Here is a 23,721-nt window from a genome sequence, read left to right as displayed (position 1 = left end):
CAAAATACGAGCGCAGGATTGTTGTTCTTCAGACATCTGATCACGATGTAGCTTAGCGGTTGATTCATTAAAAGTGGATTCGGTTACAAAGTTGGGGCATAAAATATAATCAAAGCATTAATCAGACTCTAATATTTGTACATTTATCAAAATGATGTCTGTTTTTGTCGTGTCCATGTTGATGACTGAACGTCTTTGTCATGTCTCACTCCACAGTGGAGGTTAACATGAATCTCATATGAAAGTAGACACTCAGGACTTTAAGAATTTGTAGTGTTTTAGAAGTATTTCTATTTTTAGCCTACTAGGGGCATAGAAAAGTTCCAGAAAAACAAAAACAGTTAATTTATCTTCAAAGTAAATGATGCTATCAAACCCATTTCTACTCTCTGAGATGCTCCATGTGCTAGTTCTATGAAAAAGCATTGAAAATTTGAAGGTGTTTATCTTCAACCAGTAAAATTCTGTGTAAAGTTATCCAACAGAGAGAAAAACACACATCTAAAACACACTGAGAGCCAACAGAGTCCTGACTCATCTTATATCAGACTCACAGCCAGAAAATCATCCATTTCTTTATACTGAATAAAAAAAGTTGAGTCAGTTGCAAAGTTGCAAAGCTGGTGTACTTGTTCATATATATATATATATATATATATATATATATATATATATACATATATATATATTAAAAAAAACAGATTCTATCCAGATTCTTTAGCTAGTTGTTCATCATAAATGTATTCCTTTCTTTAACCTTCATGACCTTCGATGATAAAATACAGGAATGTTCCTGACTTACACAAAATCTATGCAATCTGATGCACGATGCGGCTGATTTCGGCAATTAGAATTAAAAAAACTTTCCTTTCAAAAGGCTGCGGCATTCAAAAGAGTCGCAAAAGTGTCTCAAAGAAGAGAGATGCTTCATTGAGAAATGCAAATAGTCTACAGAGCAAGAGAAATCAGGATCTGGCTTCAATTACAGCATGTGATTTAGATATGTTTTTTTCCCCCTTTTTTTACATTTCATGCTCAAAAGGGTTACAGAAAAAAAGATGTACATTAAAGCATTAAAGAGAGAGACAGTGAAAGAGAGAGACAGCGAGAGAGAGAGAGAGAGAGAGAGAGAGAGAGAGAGAGATGGTTGATAAAGTTTGAGCTGATACACAAAGGAACAATTAGAAGTCATTAATAAATGATCTGTTATTGAACCGTTAAAAGCGCGTGTCCTCGTTGAACGAAGCACGCGTTTGAAGCAGCCAAGGGCTTAAATGATTAATCGGGGAGCTCATGAGAGTTTCCTTCACTTGACTGACCGGTTTTCCATTGCTCGTCTAAAATAGTTAAAATGCTAAAAATGCGTCCGACAGATTCCTTTAGAGGAGAGGAGAGGAGAGGAGAGGAGAAGAGAAGAGAAGAGAAGAGAAGAGAAGAGAAGAGAAGAGAAGAGAAGAGAAGAGAAGAGGCCCGTGGTAAGCAGATTAAGCTCCTGCCCCTCCCATACGTTTAATCAACATGCCCTTTCAGTCTGAGAGCACAATACGAAACATGGCCAAAATCCACCATTGCTACCAGCCCCCTTTACACACACACACACACACATACACACACACACACATTCAAAACCCATGTATGCAAAGTCAATAGTCTAGAAAGTCTGCCGCAAAAGATCCTCTGACTTGTTGAGCTGTTGTCTGTAGTGTGTGTGTGTGTGTTTGAGAAGCAAAAAAATATCCACTACAACCAGTAATAGATTTTTTTTTAAATACAGAAACTACCAAAGGATTAAAAGATGGCGGCGAAACAGAAATAGAACAATCCCGAATGATCACATTTAAGTATATATATAAATTTTTACGGTCCGATTTGATTTGATCCCCCCCCTTTTCCTTTGGTCAGAACCCTTCCTCTAACCACGCGGGAAGCGTTCAGAAGATAGAAAGCCGAGTCTCTGTCCAGGTGATCTCTGATCTCTTTCTTATCATCTCCATCATATCGTTTTAGACTTCACATGAAATGAGAGGAGGGGGAGGACATATGCTTAGGGGAAAAAAATAACTAATAAGATTTCTATTCATTTCAACTTATCTATATTCCCAAAAGGGCCGGAGAAAGCCTTCTTCTCCTCCTCACCCCTCCTTTCTTTCATCCATGGTTAAATATGTAAATACAATGTCTAAAGTCATTCTTCAAAGGGGAACAAAAGAAGAAAGGGGTCTGACGGAGGGGGACAAGAGAGAGAGAGAGAGAGAAAGTTAGAGAGAGAGAGAGAGAGGTCGCTATAAAATGCTTTCCTTTCTCCGTAACGTTAGCCAGAGGGGGGCCGCCTGCGGGCCGAGAGGAGCAGCAGGGGATCGCTCGGCCTCCATAGAATCACACATCGCTCACAAAAAACATGAAATATCTTTTCAGCCTGATCCATCAAAGCGCTCCCCCTCAATCCCTTCTTCTTTATTAGTTACAGAATTATCCCACACTTTCTGATTTGATTCAAGACGGAACCCGGCTAGCCACCGCGAGCTGAGATGAGGCAAAGGTACTGTGTGTGTGTGTGTGTGTGTGTCTGAGTCTGAGAGAGAGAGAGGGAAACAGAATGAGGCAAGAAGAACAGAAGATGCAGAAATAACAACATAAAAGAGAAAGGCAGGATTTGATAATTATTGATACTGCAGATCGGACAATCGTGATTGGACGCGTTTTTATTCCTCTTTTATTCCACCAGCAAAGCAACCTGTATGGGATAAATCACTGTTTTTTACTGGAGAATGCTAGCAAACAGGAGGCCTTATGACTTTTGCCCCCAGCTGAAAAGTATTGGCACCCCTGCAACTGATAATTACAGGAGGACAAACTTTTTGCTATCGGACAAGAAAATAGATCTGACGCTTAATTCAAGGAGAACAGTTAGTCCTTATTCTTAAAGATTACTAATAATTTAGCCACATATGCTTTAAAAACAAAATATTAGCATGAAGTCAAGTCCATTTAACTCAATCATTTTTTCTTCATTCTCATGAAGAGACATTTCGTTTCATTTCAAACCAATGAGGACATGAGGGGGGAAAAAAACCTCATCTCACTGCTTCTGGAAACGTTCAGTAAATGCTTAAAATGTGTCAGTTCACGTTCCAGGTAATATTCTGCACGTTAATTAGTAAACAATCACATGAAAGACAAGGAAAAAATGTTTTTCTCTCATCAAAACTTGCCATAAATGCTTCTGTCTCACCTCAGAGAAACAGGAAGTAACGATAGAGCTCTTAAAAGCTCGTTTGCTCGATCTTTAAAAAAATAAAAGATATTCAGTGCTTCACATTTCGTTCATAAGAATGTCAAATGATGCAAGTAACTGGGACACATAAATGAACTTCAATTAAAAGTTAAAATTCTGTCATTTTTTTAGTTTAAAGCTAATAAAGACCATTTAAGTCAGGTAAAGAAGCGACTGCAGGCAGGTTGGAATGGGTGGAGAAAGCTGTCGGGAGTTCTGTGTGATGGAAAAATATCGGCGAGAATCAAGGGGCAGGTGTACAACACAGTGGTGAGACCGGCCATGCTGTATGGTTTAGAGGCAGTGTCACTGAGGAAGAGACAGGAGTCAGAGCTGGAGGTAGCAGAGCTGAAGATGTTGAAGTTCTCTTTGGGAGTGACACGGTTGGACAGGATTAGGAACGAGTACATCAGAGGGACAGCTCATGTTGGACGTTTGGGGGACGATGTTAGGGAGGCCAGATTAAGATGGTTTGGACATGTTCGACGGAGAGTGAGTATATTTGTAGGAGAATGTTGGACATGGAGCTGCCAAAGGGGAAGGCCAAAGAGGAGGTATATGGATGTAATAAATGAGGATATGAAGCTAGTGGGTGCAAGTGTTGAGGATGCAGAAGATAGGGATAGGTGGAGAGAGATGATTCGCTGTGGCCACCCCTGAAGGGAAAGCCGAAAGAACAAGAAAGACCATTTATTTCAGCTTTAACAGAGGTGCAGATATTTTTGAAATTGGCTGTAGGAGCAGAACCAAGCACTGTTTGATCTCCAAAACTAAAAATGACACCAATAAAACAAAAGCGGGGCGCATTTAGAGCGAAGACGCACCAATCTCTAGCACAATAAAAATCCAAGGCCTAATAAACCTGCTGGACAAAGGCTGAAAGTTTGCCTAGTGAGTTCCTCATGTAAACAGTGTGCCTCCTCGTATCAAACAACACTCCACAGACCTCACGTGTGAAATTCCATACGAGGCTTTGTTTAACATTGAGGAGGCTTTTTCTTGGTCAGTGTGTCCAGATTTGCAGAATGGAAATCCTAAAAAAAACTCTGCTCTGCTATATTTTCCTTTAGATTTCAAATGGGACGTTTCTACTTTTCTGTCATCCGATTCCTAATGATGTAACACGACTTCCGTGACTCATGGGAAATGAGTGATGTGTAACAGATCAGCAACCACCTTGAGAAATTAATTTCCCATAGATGCACAGCGCACTCACGTCGTTGCGAAACGTCTCCATCATCACTGGACAAATGTGTTTTTTTTTATTATTGTTATTCACTTCCTCTGGGACTTTTGGCATTCTTGCACACCCTCATTCACGATTATGTCACTTATGAAGCATGACATACCGTAGAAGTTTACGGTAGTCGCCTAGAAGGTTCAGGTTGTGTATAATTACAGGCAAACTGGTTATATCACACCTTGCGAACACACCCACGTTTCACATGCCGTACACTGCAGCAGGAATCATTAGAGAGCATATCCTTCAACAGGTTCACTCTGATTGAGGGTTAGCAGAGCTGGCATCGCACCCACGCCAGGGTTAATGCCCCCTGAGCAAAGATCCAGCCCTGGCATGCAGATGCAGATGCCCTGGATGAATCAACTCAACCTAGACTGAAAGGGCTTTGTCTAAGAGCTCGTCCTGCAGGCGTTTTCCTCCTGTGAGAATTTACGATGACGGAGGCAAACCGCCATAGGTTAAGAATGTCTCCTATGCAACAACACGCCCGCGCCTCATCAACCACCCGTGCGGCGTATGACTGAAAAGGGCATGATTTTACTAATTCGTTTGTTTCACTGCTCAAAGACGGTGATTCAATACGGAACAAACGTCTACTGTTAGCAGATGCTGTTCGAGAGAAGAGAAATTCACATGCGCATTTTTTTCTAATTATTCTTTTAAGAGAGTAAAAGGGTTACGATGGAATTGTGCGCAAAAATATTGTACATCAACAAGCTTTATTTGGAAGACCATACACATGTACAGCAATGCCAAAGCATTACGGCAAAGAGAAGAACAACAAACATAGTACTTATAACATTGAGTTTCCAGAAACATAAAAACATAGGATTAACTGGTTTTGGTTTTTTTTTTTTTAAAGTATTGTAAATGTTATCATGCTTCATTTAATCAAACCTTATTAGCTTATTAATCAGTGTTTTTGAGCCAAAGATGGGTGTAAGGAGAGAGAATTCACCCCAGATGTGATGCCCATGCATTACACACTCCTTCACACACACACAGGACAACTGAGAAACACCAAATGGCATGGGAGGAAACCAGAGAACCCTGAGGAGTCTTACATACATAGACCATACACAGACAGTAACCCGAGCTCAGGATCGAACCAGAGACACCGGTGCAGTGAGACAGCAATGCTACATGCTGAGAACAAAGTCACGTGAAGATCGTTTTTGCCGAGGACAGAGTGATTTTTCTCGTAAATATCTACAGCCCATAGTTTATTTCATCTTCAATTCTAGTCCTGACTTTTCTTAGCCTAAATTCTGTCAAATATATCACTACTTTCCTGTCTTTTTCTTTCTCTCTCCCCCTTCCTGCTCCATCTTTTTTCCTCTTTTTCTCATTTTTCTAGTCTCTTGAGTATTTATTCCTTATAAGATGAAATATATCATGATTATTATATATTAGGTAGAATATACAAAATCCACTTTTGGTTTTAGACCTACCTCGTTTTCTCCCCTATCTATCTATCTATCTATCTATCTATCTATCTATCTATCTATCTATCTATCTATCTATCTATCTATCTATCTATCTATCTATCTATCTATCTATCTATCTATCTATCTATCTATCTCTCTCTCTCTCTCTCTCTCAGTCCCTCATGTTATTATTCAGTATATTAACTGTAAGTAAATTAGACTTCCTACATCTCATATACCTGTCATTTAATGCATTATTTCTCTCTCTCTCTCTCTGTCATCTGTCAGCATTAAACCTACTGGTTTTCATTTACACTTTCATTTTTTCCCTTTCATTCTCTCTCTCTCTCTCTCTCTCTCTCTCTCGTTAATAATCAGTATATTAGTTGTAAATTAGCATACCTGCAATACCTGCATCTTATATACCAATCATTTCATACATTGTTTTCATTTTTACTTTCATTCTACTTCTTCTTCATGCTCTTCCCTTCTTTCTCTCTCTTTCTCTTTCTCATTATTAATCAGTATATTAGTTGTAAATTAGCATACTTGCAATACCTGCATCTTTTATACCTGCCATTTAATGCATTGTTTTCATTTTTACTTTCATTCTACTTCTTTATGGTCTATCTCTCTCTCTCTCTCTCTCTCTCTCTCAAATTATTAATCAGTATATTAAGTTTAGGAAACATTAGCCTACGTACATCTCATATACCTACCTTTATGCCATTACCTATACCATTAATGCGTTGTTTTAATATTTACTTTCATTCTCTCTCTCTCTCTCTCTTTCTCTCTCTGTCATTTTATTAATTAGTTGTAAGTAAAATAGCCTTATATACTTGTCATTGAATGCAATTGTATACATTTTTAGTTTCATTCCTCCTCTCTCTCTCTCTCTCTCTCTCTCTCTCTCTCTCTCTCTCAAGTTATTAATCAGTATATTAGTTTTAGGAAATACTTTAGCCTACCTACATCACATACACCTGCTCTTTAATGCATTGATGCATTGTTTTAATGTTTACTTCTTTCTCTCTCTCTCTCTCTCTCTCTCTGTGTATGCATGTGTGTGGATGTCATGTTATTAATCATTATATTAGTTGTAAGTAAATTAGCCTTCTTACATCTCATTTGATACAATTGCAATCGTTGTTACCTTCATTCTTCTTCTCCTCTCTCTCTCTCTCTCTCTCTCTCTCTCTCTCTCTCTGTGTGTGTGTGTGTGTGTCATGTATTTAATCAGTACATTAGCTGTAAGTAAATTAACCTTCCTACATCTCATATACCTGTCATTTAATACAACTGCAATCGTTTTCGCAAGTCATTCTTCTTCTCCTCCCCTCTCTCTCTCTCTCTCTCTCTCTCATTTCGTATGAATTCCTATGAAGCACTTCTGTTATTGTGCTAGTAAAACTAGAAAACTGGACACCCCACCACCTCCACCACCCCAAAAACCAGCTTGGTTCCGTCAGACAATAAAATGTGAGGCGAATCCGAGGGCATAAAACACTCTCCTCCTTTTCTTCTCCTTCTCTCACACAATAGTCCAAAACCGTGAAAATCGCCAGTTGTAAAGAAAGGGACACATCTCGATTGGGGAAAAAGAAAGAGAGAAAAAAAAGGCACTCGGATGTCTGAGGGGACGGAAACTCGCGCCAAAAAAAAAGATTAAATAAAATAAAAAAATTAAAAGAATAAAATAAAAGTCGTGGCGTTTTGTCACCGCCTCGCGCTGAGGCTGAGAGTTTAATCACGGACCAAAACAACAACAAATGGTGTGTGAGAACTTCGCTATGATGTCCGGGTGTAAAAGAAATGGGGGGGAAAAAATGTTGGTTAGACTTTAAAACCTCCTACAGGCTGTTCCGTGGGGGTTTTAGGAGGGGGATATAATCGCCGTGTCAGTTTAGGCTTTCTTATGCAAAGAGGCTGTGTTTGAAGGCGGATCTTTTAGCAGGTTAGACTCACACACTCCGGCTCACACTCTCAGACGGAGCTGCGGAGTGTCCGGAGTATCACAGTCTCACTTTCTCTCACTTCACTTACCATTCGTCTTCAAGGGACTTAACTAAGGATTTCACCAAGGACTAATGATGACAGACTGCTTTCTTTAAAAAAAAAAAGAAAGAAAGAAAGAAAGAAGAGGCATCCCATCCTGACGCTATTTATTTTTTTCTTGTAGTGAGGAAAAGTATCAGAACTTTTCAAGTGAAGGACAGAGTCTCTTCATTGCCTCACAGGACTAAAGCACATTGGCGAAGCAGTGAAAAATTCTCTGGATTTAATCGAAATCAGAAAGACAGTTGCGTCTGTATTTCGACGGGAATGGACGGATTTTCCTTCTGTCCTCATGCTCCTCTTCGTGGAAGTGAGTTTTTCTATCAAAGATGTTATGAAACGCGGAAAATCGCCTCCGTCTTAACTTCTCCAGGATTTACCGTACGCCGTACCTAGTTGTCCAGAAGTTGTCCGGCTGCCTATTTTTAGTGAGTCGAATTTGCAACTCAATGAACCTGTCCTGCAGCTCATTCGCTCAATACGCGCTGTTTTGAAAGGCAAACATCGCTGTCATTACTACATGTGCTACATGAGATAACCCGGTGTGGGAAAACCCGAAATGTTTCACTCCACATTTGAATGGAGCCTTCGCAGCTCGCTGCTGCTTTTCGGAGCCGCTTTGTGCTCGGCGATCAGCTCCATAGACCCGGATCGACCAGGAGAAGGCAGATGCCAGGAGATCTCCATCCCTCTCTGCAAGGACATTGGGTACAACTTGACAGTTATGCCTAACTTGATGGGGCACGAGGATCAGTTAGAGGCTTCCATAAAGCTTCACGAGTTCGTGCCGCTGATCGAGTTCGGATGCCACAGCCACCTCAAGTTTTTCCTGTGCTCACTCTATGCCCCCATGTGCACGGAGCAGGTCTCCACCCCGATCCCAGCCTGCCGAGTGATGTGCGAACAAGCAAGGCAGAAGTGTTCTCCCATTATGGAGCAGTTTAATTTTCACTGGCCAGACTCCCTGGACTGCTCCAGGCTGCCTAATAAGAACGACCCTAACTACCTCTGCATGGAGGCCCCCAACAACGGCAGCGACGATACGTCTTTAAAAGGATCTCACACCCAGCCTCCGGACTCACGCCCTCCTCGACATGGGAACAACCAGGATCTACCCATTAAGGAACGGATGGGGAAGGACACTTGCGGGAACCCTGGGAAGTTTCACTACGTGCAGAAGAGCGAGTCGTGCGCCCCAAAGTGTTACCCTAAAGTGGACGTATACTGGAGCCAGGAAGACAAGCGCTTCTCCATGGTCTGGATAGCCATCTGGTCCATCCTTTGCTTTGTCTCCAGCGCCTTCACCGTCCTAACCTTTCTCATTGACCCACAGCGGTTCAAGTACCCCGAACGCCCTATTATCTTCCTCTCCATGTCCTACTGCGTCTATTCCGTAGGCTACCTCATTCGTCTGTTTGTTGGGGCTGAAAATGTGGCCTGTGACCGTGACAGCGGTGTCCAGTACATCATCCAAGAAGGCCTGGAGAGCACAGGTTGCACTATAGTCTTCCTCATTCTCTACTACTTCGGCATGGCTAGCTCCCTCTGGTGGGTGATTCTGACTCTCACCTGGTTCCTGGCAGCTGGAAAGAAATGGGGACACGAGGCTATTGAAGCCAACAGCAGCTACTTCCACCTGGCTGCATGGGCTATCCCAGCCATAAAGACTATCCTGATTCTGGTCATGAGAAAAGTGGCAGGTGATGAACTGACAGGCATTTGTTATGTAGGCAGCATGGATGTCAAGGCTATGACTGGTTTTGTCCTAATCCCTCTGTCATGCTACCTGATCATAGGCACCTCGTTTTTGCTCTCTGGTTTCGTCGCTCTCTTTCACATTCGCAAGGTTATGAAAACAGAAGGAGAGAACACTGATAAACTGGAGAAGCTGATGGTGCGTATCGGGGTGTTCTCCGTCCTCTACACCGTTCCTGCCACATGTGTCATTGCTTGCTACTTCTACGAGCGTCTCAACATGGACTATTGGAAAGTTCTGGCAGGAGAGCAGCGCTGCATGGAAGGCGTCAACGGGAGCGGAGAGGAGTGCACCATGAAGAGCTCCATCCCGGCTGTTGAGATATTCATGGTGAAGATATTTATGCTTCTGGTGGTGGGCATCACCAGCGGCATGTGGATCTGGACTTCCAAAACTTTGCAGTCCTGGCAGAACGTCTTCAGCCGCAAACTGAGGAAGAGGGCGAGGAGGAAGGCAGCGTGCGTTTTCACGGGCAGTCGACCTTACCTGAAACCTCACCCCGCACTTAAAGGACACAAAACGAAGTATGAACACACTGGAGCTCCTGCTACATGTGTATGAGCACAAAATCTTAACACGCACAACAAACAGACTTATGCGGGACACAGTTTGTTTTTCAGTCGGTTTATATGTTCGAGTCTATGGGTGAACAAGTTCATGTATATTTTATGCAAACCTTAGTTGTTAAAATTAAAACAAAAAAAAATGCAGTGTTCTAAGGACAGATTCGAATAATGAAAATAAACCACCAGCCTTTCAGTCAGATGCTCTGTACTACTTATCCACTTAAGGAACTGTTTGTTTTCAAAAGGGATGGAGTCCTCTTTGTGGTTATTTCACTGCGAACGGCTGTATCATGTGCAATAGATGTTTCTCTCAGTGACAGAGAGAACAAGACTCTTAATACTGTAGTGGCCCATTAAAGACACTAAAAGGATTCCGCATACTTGGCTGCATGTTCCTGTGGCTTTTCTATGGAAATGGAGGCCGTGTCACACACTGCCACATTGACATTGGAGAGCAGCTGTTGGCTGCAGAGAATGAACTGGCCATTGTGAAGGCCCTCCATGGCATAAAGCAAATCTACAAGCACTAAATGTTGTCGTAAAAGACAGAGGCCTTTTTGATGGGGTGTTTTGTACAGCAGGTTCTTAGCCCTTTGGTTTGTTTGTTTGTTTGTTTTTGCTCACACTGAGCTCTTTTTTTTCTTTTGTAGCACAACAAATCCTTTGTATATATTTCTAAAAAAAAATAAAAAAGTTCATATTTTGTAAGAATTAATAAAGACTTTCTAGTTTATGATGTTCAGAAACTAGAGTCTCGAACCTCGGTGTTGGTTTATTCTTTGTGTTCTTTTAGATTCAGGTCACAGAATTGAATTGTAAAATATACACATGTATAAATTAAATATATAAATATATAAGATAAATCTGGCAAAGATGCAAGAACTAAAACTGACATAATGGATTAATGGGCTGCACTGAGTTTCTGGATTAGTGCTAGGAAATGTGATGTGATGATATCATTATCTATCAGTGTAAATATATATATACTGTATATATATATTATATTTAACAGTAAAATAGGCCACAGCTGGTATCAGCATCTTAAAAATAAGTTTGTTAAGTAATATTATTAAATAGTAATAATATTAAATAAATATTATTTTTTAAAAAACCTGGTATGGATTAGTGCTAGGAAATGTGATGTTATGATATCATTATCCATCAGTGTATATATTATATATAACAATAAAATAGGCCACAGCTGGTATTAGCATGTTAAAAAAAAAATTTTTATAAGTAATATTATTAAATAAATAATATTAAATAGGAATAATATTAAATAAATATTATCTTTTAAAAAGTGTGGCACTACCATTTAGCCAAGAACTTTATTTTTTTGAATATTGGTGTCTAATGACGCCTCTTTCTGCTCACAAGAATCCTTGTTTAGTACAGACTCGAAAGGGATGGGGGGTATAAAAATAAAAAAGTTTGACGGCATCAAAGAGATTATGAACAAAGCTTGATTTTTAGCCTTATTTCAAAACCAACCACTTTTGAAATGCCTGGCTTTCATATTTCTCCCCTATTAATCTATTCACTTCTATGTTCTGTTCAAAAAAACAATACAGAAGCCAAGGCTTTAAAGCTTTTTTTGTTGTTGTTGTTTTGGTTTTTTTATCGATCCATTAAATCAGGTCATGTTTGTGGCGTAGCTTCTTATTTAAATGATGCCGGGGTTTTTTCTCGTTATGGATGCACGTCAGAGAGCTGAAAAGTGTGTGATTGTCATATTCAGGTGGTGTAACTGGGATCCTGAATGGCTGCAGCAATGGCGTGCGTTCCAGTTATGCTTTCAAGTTGAGCTTTAAGGATTTGAAAAGTTTACAGAGTGGCATTTTTAGCCTTCTCATGCAAGAGCTCAGCCAGGATTATGTAAGTTCATCTAAGTCAAGAGAAAAAAATGGCATAACTTCAAAAGGGCCATTGCGCTAAGCTGTGTTGCGGCAGAGCGTGATATTCGGAGCACGTCAGTTTTTCTAGGCCTTCTAGCATCTTCACTGTGTTGGGTCTGATATGACCATAAAAGGCGATTCTGATGCCGTTGTACATGTCGTCGCCGTCTCACTTGGCCAGAGAAGGTCTAAGGCTTGTAAGTCTTTAAATTAAAATGAGGGTTCTTTTCATAGGAAATGGACAGAATGTGGATAAATTTGGTCAATCAGCCCAAGAACTTCCAACAAACAAGATACAGCAAACAGTCCATTTATACAGATGATACTATGTATATATCAAAATGATTTAACCGTACACGATATCGTACAGTATTGGGTTAAAATATATATGTCTGTGTGGAAGCTCTATCTTTTTTTGACTGGCTTAGCCTACTAAAATGCCAGCTACCTAGGCAGCCTGCTCCCAAGAAGAATATATGGCATGTCCAAAGTTAATTTTTAGGTCACATGACCTGTTATCATGTATGGCTAGACATGACTACACAAAACAAAACAAAAAAACACAATGCATGCAAACAATGTGTGTTATAAATTGTGTGAATCTACACAACAGGAAGTGGGACGTAACCAAGACTGTTGCATATGTTGGAAAATGTCCGAGAAAGATAAATCACATCTCCTCCTTAATCGTAACTTTCCCCCAGCTGTATTGAAACAACTGTGGGATTTTTTCACTCCGTTCGGCCCATTAGCTGGGGAAATTCTTCTGAAGTTGATCTCAGGTTCTGACTGTCAGCCAAACAAGGAGATAAGCACCGTTTCATGGATGACTGAACACGTGTGTTCCTCTTCTAGTCAGATAAACACGTGTCACACTGCAACCCAAGCAGGATTGAGAAGTAGCAAGTGGTATGTAAGAAGTAAGACGTTTACTGAACGTTAGACGTAAATTGACAGGGGATTTTCAGAGGTTAATGCACTAGGTCTCCCTGCCCCAGATAATGTTCATTCCACTGGACTGTTCTTCCTCCCTTTAGGGCCTCTGGGTACTCAGGGATGTTCAAAACCACTTCACTCTCAGGTTAAGTTAGAGTTCCTCTAATGCAAAGTTTATGATAAATTAGAATAAAGGACAAGTTAGTAAAGTAAATAAAGTTAAAGTGATGTGAGTTATACACTGTGTTTAAGGTGATGGTTGGGAGTAGATGTACTGAAATTATAGCTGGGGCATCTGATTTTAGGATATGGATAAAGTAAGGGTAAGTTGACTGAGGTTAAAGTTACGGTACATGGAATTAGGTTACGAAGATTAAAGGTTAACGTTAGTGTTACTGAAGTTAAGGTTCAAGAGTTTAATGTGGAAGTTAAGCTGTTACTGAAGGTAAGGTTAGGATTATTGAGGTTAAGGTGAGGGTTTCGAAAGATAAGGTAAGTGTTACTGATGTTAAGGTGAGGGCTGTTGAGGTTAAAGTGAGGGTTGCTGAGATGAAGGTGAGGGTTACTCAAAAAAGGTAAGTGTTACTGAGGTTAAGGTGAGGGTTACTTAGGTAAGGTTAGTGTTACTGTTGTTACGTTTGCAAAGGTGAGGGTTACTGTGGTTGAGATTAGGATTATTAAGGTTAAGGTGAGGGTTACTGAAGATTAGATCAGGATTATTGAGGTGTAGGTTAAGCTAAATTAAGTTGTCTTTATATGTCACATATACATTACTGCAGAGTGAAATTCTTTCTCCACAGATCCCATCCTTAGAGGTTGGGGTCAGAGTGCAGGGTCAGCCATGATACAGTGCCCCTGGAGCAGGTGGGGTTAAGGGCCTTGCTCAAGGGACCCCTGCTGGCAGCTTGGCACTGTTGGGGCTTGAACCCCAATCTTCTAGTCAACGGCCCAGAGCCTTAACCACTTGAGCTACCACCACCATCTGGTGAGGTGAGGGTTAATTAAGTTAAGGTATGTGTTACTGAGGTTAAGGTAAGCGTTACTAAGGTTAAAATATTACTGAAGTTAAGATTAGGATTACTGAGGTTAAGGAGAGGGTTACTGAAAAACAGGTAAATGTTACTGAGTTAGGGTTAGTGTTACTGAAGTTAAGTTTGCAGAGGTTAAGGTGAGAGTTAATGAGGTTAAGATCCAACTAACGTTAAAGTTTGGGTTATTGAGATTAAGAAGAGGATGACTGAGGATGAGTTTAGGCATAGCTTTTGTAGTTTAATTTAGCTGCACTAGTACACAGTACACACAGTGTGTGTATGTGTGTGTGTGATTAGACTCAATTCATCTCAATTCATGAGCACTGTGCGTGTAGACACAGGTGAGCCAGGCCCCCTGGGCTCCGCAGAAGACAAAAAGCTCGGTCCATCTAACACGCAATGTTTGCTTGTGTGTGTAAGTGTACATTCAAAGTAATACAGTATACAGAAACTCCTTTTTAAAAAACATGGTCTCTTAATGACTGGTTGTGAGAGTGTATTTGTGTGTGTGGGCTTGCCCGTGTGTGTGTGTGTCGGCGCTTCACTGAGCTCACACAGACCATACAGAGGCTGCAATATACTGTACAGCACTCAAAGCCGACGAGCTAACAACAGTTGGAGAAGCTTTTCATCTTCCTTAATGTCCATGGACACATACACACACATATATATGAAGCATCTTTTGATGGCAGATGTGATGTGTGTTCGGTTTACTCGTTTACTTTAATCTCTTCTATAGCTCATCAATTATGCAAGAAAAAATATAAACATAACCCCAGACCCCCACAATTTATGAAAGCTCATGTAAAGAATACGAGCTTTGAAGATGATAAAAGGAAGATCTTTCCATCCACTCAGAGTCATCATGACTGTATTCACCAGGCCCTTTAATGTACGCTAAACATTCATTTGCTTAACCTTAACTTAGATATACACCAATCCCATCTTTATTTATTCTTCATACAATAGAAATATCGAAGTTTAAACTCTGATGGATTTCTAATGGAACTCTAATTGTACTCTAATGGAACTCTAATAGTACTCTAATGGAACTTTAATGGAATTCTAATGGTACACTAATAGAACACTAATAGGTCTCTAATGATACTTGTAAGGTACTCTGATGAAACTCTAATGGAACTCTTATGGTAATCTAATAGAACTCTAATGGATCGCTAATAGAACTCTAATGGATCTGTAATGGCATTTGTAAGGTACTCTAATGGTACTCTGATGGAACTGTAATGGAACTCTAATGGTACTGTAATGAAACACTAATGGTACTCTAATGGAACTTTAATGGAATTCTAATGGTACTCTAATGGAACTCTAATGGTACTCTAATGGAACTTTAATGGTACTGTAATGAAAAACTAATGGTACTCTAATGGAACTTTAATGGAATTCTAATGGTACTCTAATGGAACTCTAATGGTACTCTAATGGAACTTTAATGGAATTCTAATGGTACTCTAATGGAACTCTAATGGTACTCTAATGGAACTTTAATGGAATTCTAATGGTACTGTAATGAAACACTAATGGTACTCTAATGGAACTTTAATGGAATTCTAATGGTACTCTAATGGAACTCTAATGGTACTCTAATGGAACTTTAATGGAATTCTAATGGTACTCTAATGGAACTCTAATGGTACTCTAATGGAACTTTAATGGAATTCTAATGGTACTCTAATGAAACACTAATGGTACTCTAATGGAACTGTAATGGAACTCTAATGGTACTGTAATGGAACTGTAATGGAACTCTAATGATACTGTAATGGAACTCTAATGAAACACTAATGGTACTCTAATGGAACTTTAATGGAATTCTAATGGTACTCTAATGGAACTCTAATGGTACTGTAATGGGACTCTAATGAAACGCTAATGGTACTCTAATGGAATACTTAATGGAATTCTAATGGTACTGTAATAGAACTCTATTGTCAGTGTGTGTGTCAGTGTGTTTCAGTGTGTGTCAGTGTGCTTCTTGTGTTTCAGTGTGTTTCAGTGTGTGTGTGTCAGTGTGTGTCAGTGTGTGTGTGTCAGTGTTTCATTGTGTTTTAGTGTGTTTTAGTGTGTGTCAGTGTGTGTGTGTCAGTGTGTGTGTGTCAGTGTGTTTCAGTGTGTGTCAGTGTGTGTGTCAGTGTGTGTTTCAGTGTGTGTGTCAGTCCATCCCATCACAGTGTTCAGTATCAGACAGGTGCAGAGTTTTACTATGAACTAATAGACAATGTTAAATATTTAAACGAATTCCACCCAGGTCATTAAGAGATTATGGGTTGTTTTGAAGTTTGGGAGCTTACTTTAGGTGTCACTTTAGGTTAGGTGTGTGTGTGTGTGTGTTTGTGTGTGTCTGTGACTAAGACAGGTCTGATCACACCAGTGCTACAGAATGAATTATGTGTTTAGCTCTTCGCCCGAGGAGATTTCAAGTCTCTGCAATGTTACAGCATTTCAGCTTAAGCGCTCAGATCATGCAGCCTGGTTTCTCTCACTCACTCACTCACTCCCTCACACACACACACACACACACACACACAGGATGGTTATGCCTCGCCTCCTCTTTAAGCATGTGTGTTTGTGTATGCATGTGTGTGACTGTACGTATCACTGACAGCGAGCACTCCTCTTTTCATTGCCACCTCTTTTTCTCTGCAGTCACTTGACTGAGCTGTGTGTGTGTGTGTGTGTGCGTGAGAGAGAGAGAGAGAGAAAGGGCTGTATCAGGTGATCCGCTGAAGATGCAAAGCGTTTTTTTGAAGTGAACTTTGATCTAAGATGGGTTACAGTGACCTTTAAGGTGTCTATTCAAACACACACACACACACACACACACATTACTGGTGTTCACTTTGTGCCTAGTTGTTAATGTGTGTGTGTGTTTGTGTACGACATATGAGAGTGACAGTCCTTACATCACCTCAGCCTTCAGTGTCACATGCTTATGGTCCTACATGCTTTACATCACTTTCTGCCACACACACACACACACACAGACACACACACACACGCACTGGTTTTGAGAGCAAAAGCTTCAACACTTCTGCACAGCCCAGAGATGAAAATGAAATGATGCCACTCCCAAACCTCACCCAATTCTCGGGACCAGATCAGTGGCGTTTGGAATGGAGCTGAGAACTGATTCTGAATACAGATTTTTTTTTACAAATCTCATTTTCTCCTGTTTGGTCACTTCCCAGCTTCCCAATAGCCATGTCTCCTAAGACCAATAGAAATGTATCTTTTTCTGACCATAACGAAACCTCTCTCTGCCCTCTTCTGCATACCTGAGCTCACAGATGCCTGTGAACTGTTACTGTCCCTGTGATTGACAGTTTAGAAACAGTATGCCCCGCCCCCTTAGAGATCACACCCAGTTTAGCTCCCTAGCTCCTGGCTACGGATGGCCGTGACATCATCGGGATTCAAAACGGTCATCTCCTGACTGCTGTGTGACCGCTTGTTCAATCCAAACAGACAGAACAGTTGTGTAGAAAATCTTGACAGTGCTGGAATTCGAACTCTCGATCATCCCTGATGGACTAGATGAAAACAAGTCTCGCAAACCCGCTTGGTCTTTCCCAAACGGATCGTCTTGTTTGTACTTTGGTGGACGGGAAGACGTCCGGTTACCTGAAACCCGATGCGACCCTCAGCACAGAGTGTGCACTTCATTTCGTTCCCTTCTACCTGCTTATCTTCTCTTCCAGTAAACATCTCCGTTTTGAACAAAGGCATCTTTCATCTCCTTTCTATTGTTCAACACCTGTGTGTGTGTGTGTGTGTAGGTGTGTGTGTGTGTGTAGCGGGACAGTGTGAGTGACACAGTGGTGTGTTATAGCAGTGCACTGACTCACAGCCGTGTTCCTACAGATGCTGCGGGAGAGGTAGAGTTTCTGTCTGCATGTTTATAGAAATGGATAATGTTCATCTTGGGTGTGTGGCAGGAAACATGAGGGCAGTGTGGGACACACACACACACACACACACACACATATAGAGAAAGTCTTTCCCAAGATCCAGGGTTCAGGTACCATTTCTGAATAATCTGAATATATTATATAAAACAGAATTTCCTGTTAGGACACAATTTTATTAGTATTTATTATTATTTAATATCTAATTTTAATGAAAAACTCATGTACGAAACTTTTTGTATGCTTAATTGACTGTCATTTTATTTATTTGATGCCAGAGGGAGAAAAAAGATTCTAAATAAACTCATTTATGTCACTTATTTATATCTTTCTTTGACATTTGGGATTTGCCCTAACTGTGGAGGAAGGATGTAAATAAAAATAAAAATACCCTAATATATGAACCCACATCAAGATGATTAAAGATAGCACAATCGATTTGATGTAATAATATTTAAAAAATATAAAGCAAAATAAGCCAAATATGAAATATTACATATGTATTAATATTTATTCAGGATAAAAAAATATAATCTTTTTCTGTGTGTGATTTTCTTTGCTTTAAAAAAAGGAGGTTTCTGTGATATATTTTTGTACAATGTCATTAAATATGTATTACATTTATACTAATCATTTACACATTCCTATTCCACCGACACACACACACACACACACCCCTAACTAGATGCAAGTCATTTCTCAGATCCACCCACATGCATTCACATTAACACACACCTGTGGCCTCTCCGAGTCCCATTACAGACTGTTTCTGTAGCGCGGAATCTCTAAAGAGGCCGGGGGATAGAGATTATCTAAAGAAACATTCTAATCGCCGTTTCAATCTCCGTCATGGAAAGCTATAATTCTACAGATCCACCGTTCGGTGACAGACGAAACTGCTACCGTTTATTTACCGCACATGAATTAGCGATTAGCCCAAATCCCATTAGTAAGACTCTATTTGCTTACCAAAACCTTCCCACAAGTTTCGACTTCTCTCTCTGTCTTTACCTTTATCTTTGTTTCAGACTATCCGACATCATACCAAGAATCAGGCATGGGTTAAAAGTTCGGGTTGTTTGATGTCTTGAAACTTTAAAATTAGGCCTAGTCTTGTTATCGGACCAGAATTGCCGCATTCTCACCCTGCGGCTTCGGGTGGCTGAAAATAATATCTAGAACTAATAGACTGTGAGAAAGCGTGCAAAGAGTGAGGTCCGAGCAGGAACTCAATCCGATCGACTTGATTGATTTGTAACTCAATTGATTCTGAACTCGGATGAGATTCAGATCTGAGGCGAAGCAAACCTGTGGAAAAATAAGCACACAATCGTGTTGAGGCTGATTGTGTGTGTGTGTGTGTCTTTGTCGAGGTAAAAAGTAGCCGCTCTCAATTATCAGAGGCGAGACACAGGAGAGTCATTACAGAAGAATCTGGAATCATTGCAGTGTTCCCATTAAACCCTTGGGCAGGGCCACTTTTCTACACACACACACATGTAGAGTGACACAAGAGACAGGTTTGTTGAGCAAACAAAACAACAGACAGATAAGAATGATGTTTATTCTGAACCATGAAGGGAAAAAAAGGAGTTGAAAGAACGGGTCTTTGTGACGGACGAGATGAAGAAAAAAAGAAACAAGGAAACACAAACAGCCGGAGATCGACGGAAGGGAAAGAAGAGAGAGAAGGAACAGAAAGAAGAGAGAAGATTGCTGAGAAGGGTGCGACAGTGAGATGAAGGAGTGTCAGAGTGATTTACATACACCTGATCCTCGGATTGGTGCGAGGTGCGTGAAAGCGTGTGAAGTCGTCTTTGATGTCTGCACCTTGCCAAGGAGCTCTTGAGAGAAAGTAAACGCGCGGAACGAGGCGTTTGTAAACACGCGGCTAATGTTCAAACCTGAGTACACACACGCTCAGACGTGTATGCTCTCCGCTCAGACAAAACAAGGTTTATTTCCATTTTATATTTGTTCTCCTTGTGTCGCAAGGCTTGTTTGTTTATGGGAATATTCCAGACAGCAAGACTGGAATAGATCATAGTGCGTCACCTGGTGATTGACAATCAAGAAGGCGAAGACACTACAAACAACGCAAACCTGATCTATAGGTGTGGCAATACAAGCCATGGGGAGCGGGTGTATTTTTGGTTCAACTCACGTATAACATTTTGATACACATTTTAATGCGTTTTTTTTTTTTTTGTCCTGATCCTGCTATTTGAGGATAAAAAAGGTTTTTTTTGTTTGTTATTTTTAATAATATTTTTTAATAATATTTTTTTGGATCAACAGTATTAGCTTAATGTCAGATTTTTTATTTAGGATTTAAACTGTAAACTATTTTTATTTATTTATTTATTTATTTATTGGATAAACAGTATTAGCTTAATGTCAGATTTTTTTATTTAGTATTTAAACTGTAAACTGTTTATTTATTTATTTTTTTTGATAAACAGTATTAGGTTAATGTCAGATTTTTTTATTTAGTATTAAAACTGTAAACTTTTTATTTTTATTTTTTATTTTTTTGATAAACAGTATAAGCTTAATGTCAGATTGTTTTACTTAGTATTTAAACTGTAAACTTTTTATTTATTTATTTATTTTTGGATAAACAGGATTAGCTTAATGTCAGATTTTTTATTTAGTATTTAAACTGTAAACTTTTTATTTATTTATTTATTTTTGGGTAAACAGTATTAGCTTAATGTCAGATTTATTATTTAGTATTTAAACTGTAAACCTTTTATTTTTTATTTTTTGGGGGGATAAACAGTATAAGCTTAATGTCAGATTTATTATTTAGCATTTAAACTGTATTTTTTCTTCTTTTTTTGCATAAACAGTATTAGATTAATGTCAATTTTTTTATTTAGTCTTTAGTTTCCTTTCATCTCTTTTGCACATTACTTTCTAAATAAATTAGTAATTAATTAATTACAGGATAAAACAGAGTTTTATTCCTGACATAATGATTCCACTGCATCATTTAGCTCAAGTGTTTAATTCTTCGTATTCAACAGTAATTTGCCAACAAATTAGGGACAAATTTTCCTAGGGGACTCGGGACACAAGATGAAGGACACCCTGGACAGTGTGTGAAGTCATCACAAGGCACAATCACACACTATAGATTTTGTGATGCTGATCAGCCTATGAAATGCGTGGCTTTGGACTGGGGGAGGAAACCGGAGAACCTGGAGGAAACCCCAAAGCACAGGGAGAACATGCAAACTCCACAAACACACCTGGGAATCAAACCCCCAACCCTGGAGGTTAACTCTGTGGCCCATTGTGAACAATCAATTATTTATTTATTAACAAATGGCGCATGATATATATCTGATTATAGTTACACGTCATGTTGTGGCTCGTCCATTAAACATGTCACTTCCTTTCATCACTCACGCTGTAACAGCTGTAAACACTCGTTCTCTCACCGGCTTCTCTTTTTACTTCTTTCTTTTGAAGTCCAAGAATACAACTTATGAGAAACTGGAAGTCTTCTGGCTCCTCAACACCTCCGGATAAAAATTTACTGAAACTGGAAACTCCTTTCATAAACGTTCCTTAAACATTTCCATATATCCTGTTCATTGCTAAGCTTCGATCATGTGAAGTGTCTGATCGGACATTCTGACCAATCAGATTTAAGAATTCAAATTGAAAAATTAAAAGAAAAAAATGCTTTTTTAAATAAAATAACATAAAAAAAATAAATTAAAAAAAAATAAATCAATCAATAAATAAAACAAATGCAGTTAGTTGTACAAAACAGAAAAATAAATAGACATAAAATTGAAAAATATATAGAAAATATAATAATAATACAGCATATGGATACAATACGAAGATTGATGCTATAAATATGGTGAATATGGTGAAATCATAAAACAGCGCCGTGGTGTAAATATACATAAAGTCAGCTGATCGATGCGAAGCGCCGCCCTGATTTTCTTGGTATTCACATCCATCAATCTTTTGGCACTTCACTAGGCATGCCGGTATTTCCCGTCGTATTTGAAGCTCCAGGCCAAAAGATGTGCCTGGGGGACTCAAAGCAACACTTGACACCCTGTTAAAGTGGAAGCTGTTATTTTCTACCTCGTTTTCAAAGGCAGAACCGAAATGAAAGCTTTTCCTGTGCGTTTGTGTGTGGTGAACCTCACCATGCTCCAACCTCGCTCAAATCTTATCCGGAATCCCTTCAGTCATTTCATCTGCAAGCGCTGGCCGTAGATGTTAAAGTTCCACGCCAAACTGATCTGAGATCTTTTGTTGGGGTTAAGTCATAGGAATCCAAAGCTCTATTTGGATGGGATTAGTTCCACATGGGGCGCTGGGATAAAGTCCATCCTTTACAGGTGCTACTTAGTGATTTGCCATCCAGATCAGTGATGTTGGCGGGGGGGTTTCCCTTTCGTTTCTTTCTTTCTTTCTTTCTTTCTTTCTTTCTTTTTTTGTTTAATGTGCTTAATAGTGGGATGTGCTGCAAAAAATGTCTGGAATTTTTTTTCTAATCTTTTCTCATCTTTTTTTTGTATCTTATAGTCAGACTATTTCCTAATATTAGATTAGGATATTAATATATGATTATTATGATTATAGTGAGCATGAACTTTTGGAGTGTGTGTGTGTGTGTAGGTCTAGGAGCTCTGATACACACTTATTGTTTTATAGTCCCGATACCCTAGTTTGATAAATTAACTATTCAAGGCAATATTTTAGCAATATTTTGGTGCGTGTGTGTGTGTGTGTGTGTGTGTGTGTGGGAGCTCTGATACATACTCAATGTTTTATAGTCTCGATATCCCGATTTGATAAATTAACTATATTTTAGCAATATTTTGGTGTGTGTGTGTGTGTAAGAGCTTTGATACACACTTGTTTTATAGTCCCAATATCCCCGTTTGATAAATTAACTATTCAAGGCACTATTTTAGCAATATTTGTGTGTGTGTGTGTGTATGTGTGTGTGTGTGTGTGTTCTCGCATGAAAGTGCAATGTCTTCCATGGTGATTTAGCAGGATTGTGGGATTGTATAGGTCTAATCTGAAGCGCTCTCAAATCCTGGCAACACACACACACACACACACATGCACACACAGACACACTAATCTGGCCTTCTCCTTAATCCTCACTGCAAAGTGCTGAGATAATGAAAAGCCATCAAGAATTCCAGAGCTGAGGAAGCTATTGTCGCCCTGCGGCAGGGATGCCACAGCTACACAAACACACACACACACACAATATACCGCACAACACCACATACTACACCACACATTTCTACACACATTACCAAAAAAGAAAGAAAAAAAAATCCACCTTGATCACTTCAGCCTCTCAGAGGAATGTTCTAGGTCATGTAGTGTTGATAGAGACTTCAAAGAGTACGTGTCGTTGAGACGATTTCCCCTCACGCTCACACAGAGACACACACAGAGAGAGAGAGTTCGATGGAAAAAAAAAGAGACGGAGATAGACAAAGTAGGGGAGACAGATAGCAAGACAGAGAACACGAGGAACTCAGCGAGGTACAGGCGTGACAAATTGGTGTCGAACTCGTGATGGATGGAAATGAAGAATGAAATGAAATTGAGAG

The 23,721-nt window shown here is 39.6% G+C and overlaps 1 protein-coding gene across 1 annotated transcript; it reads left to right on the top strand.

Annotated features, from left to right (window-relative positions):
* Positions 1–7,811: 7,811 nt before the first annotated feature.
* Positions 7,812–10,503, top strand: fzd10 (frizzled class receptor 10). The gene has a single exon (XM_058390311.1). The coding sequence runs from the start codon at positions 8,562–8,564 to the stop codon at positions 10,317–10,319; it is 1,758 nt and encodes a 585-aa protein (XP_058246294.1). The 5' UTR covers positions 7,812–8,561; the 3' UTR covers positions 10,320–10,503.
* Positions 10,504–23,721: the final 13,218 nt, after the last annotated feature.

Source organism: Hemibagrus wyckioides, linkage group LG05 (assembly GCF_019097595.1).
Source record: "Hemibagrus wyckioides isolate EC202008001 linkage group LG05, SWU_Hwy_1.0, whole genome shotgun sequence".
NCBI lineage: Eukaryota > Metazoa > Chordata > Actinopteri > Siluriformes > Bagridae > Hemibagrus > Hemibagrus wyckioides.
This window is presented reverse-complemented; position numbering and strand designations above follow the sequence as displayed.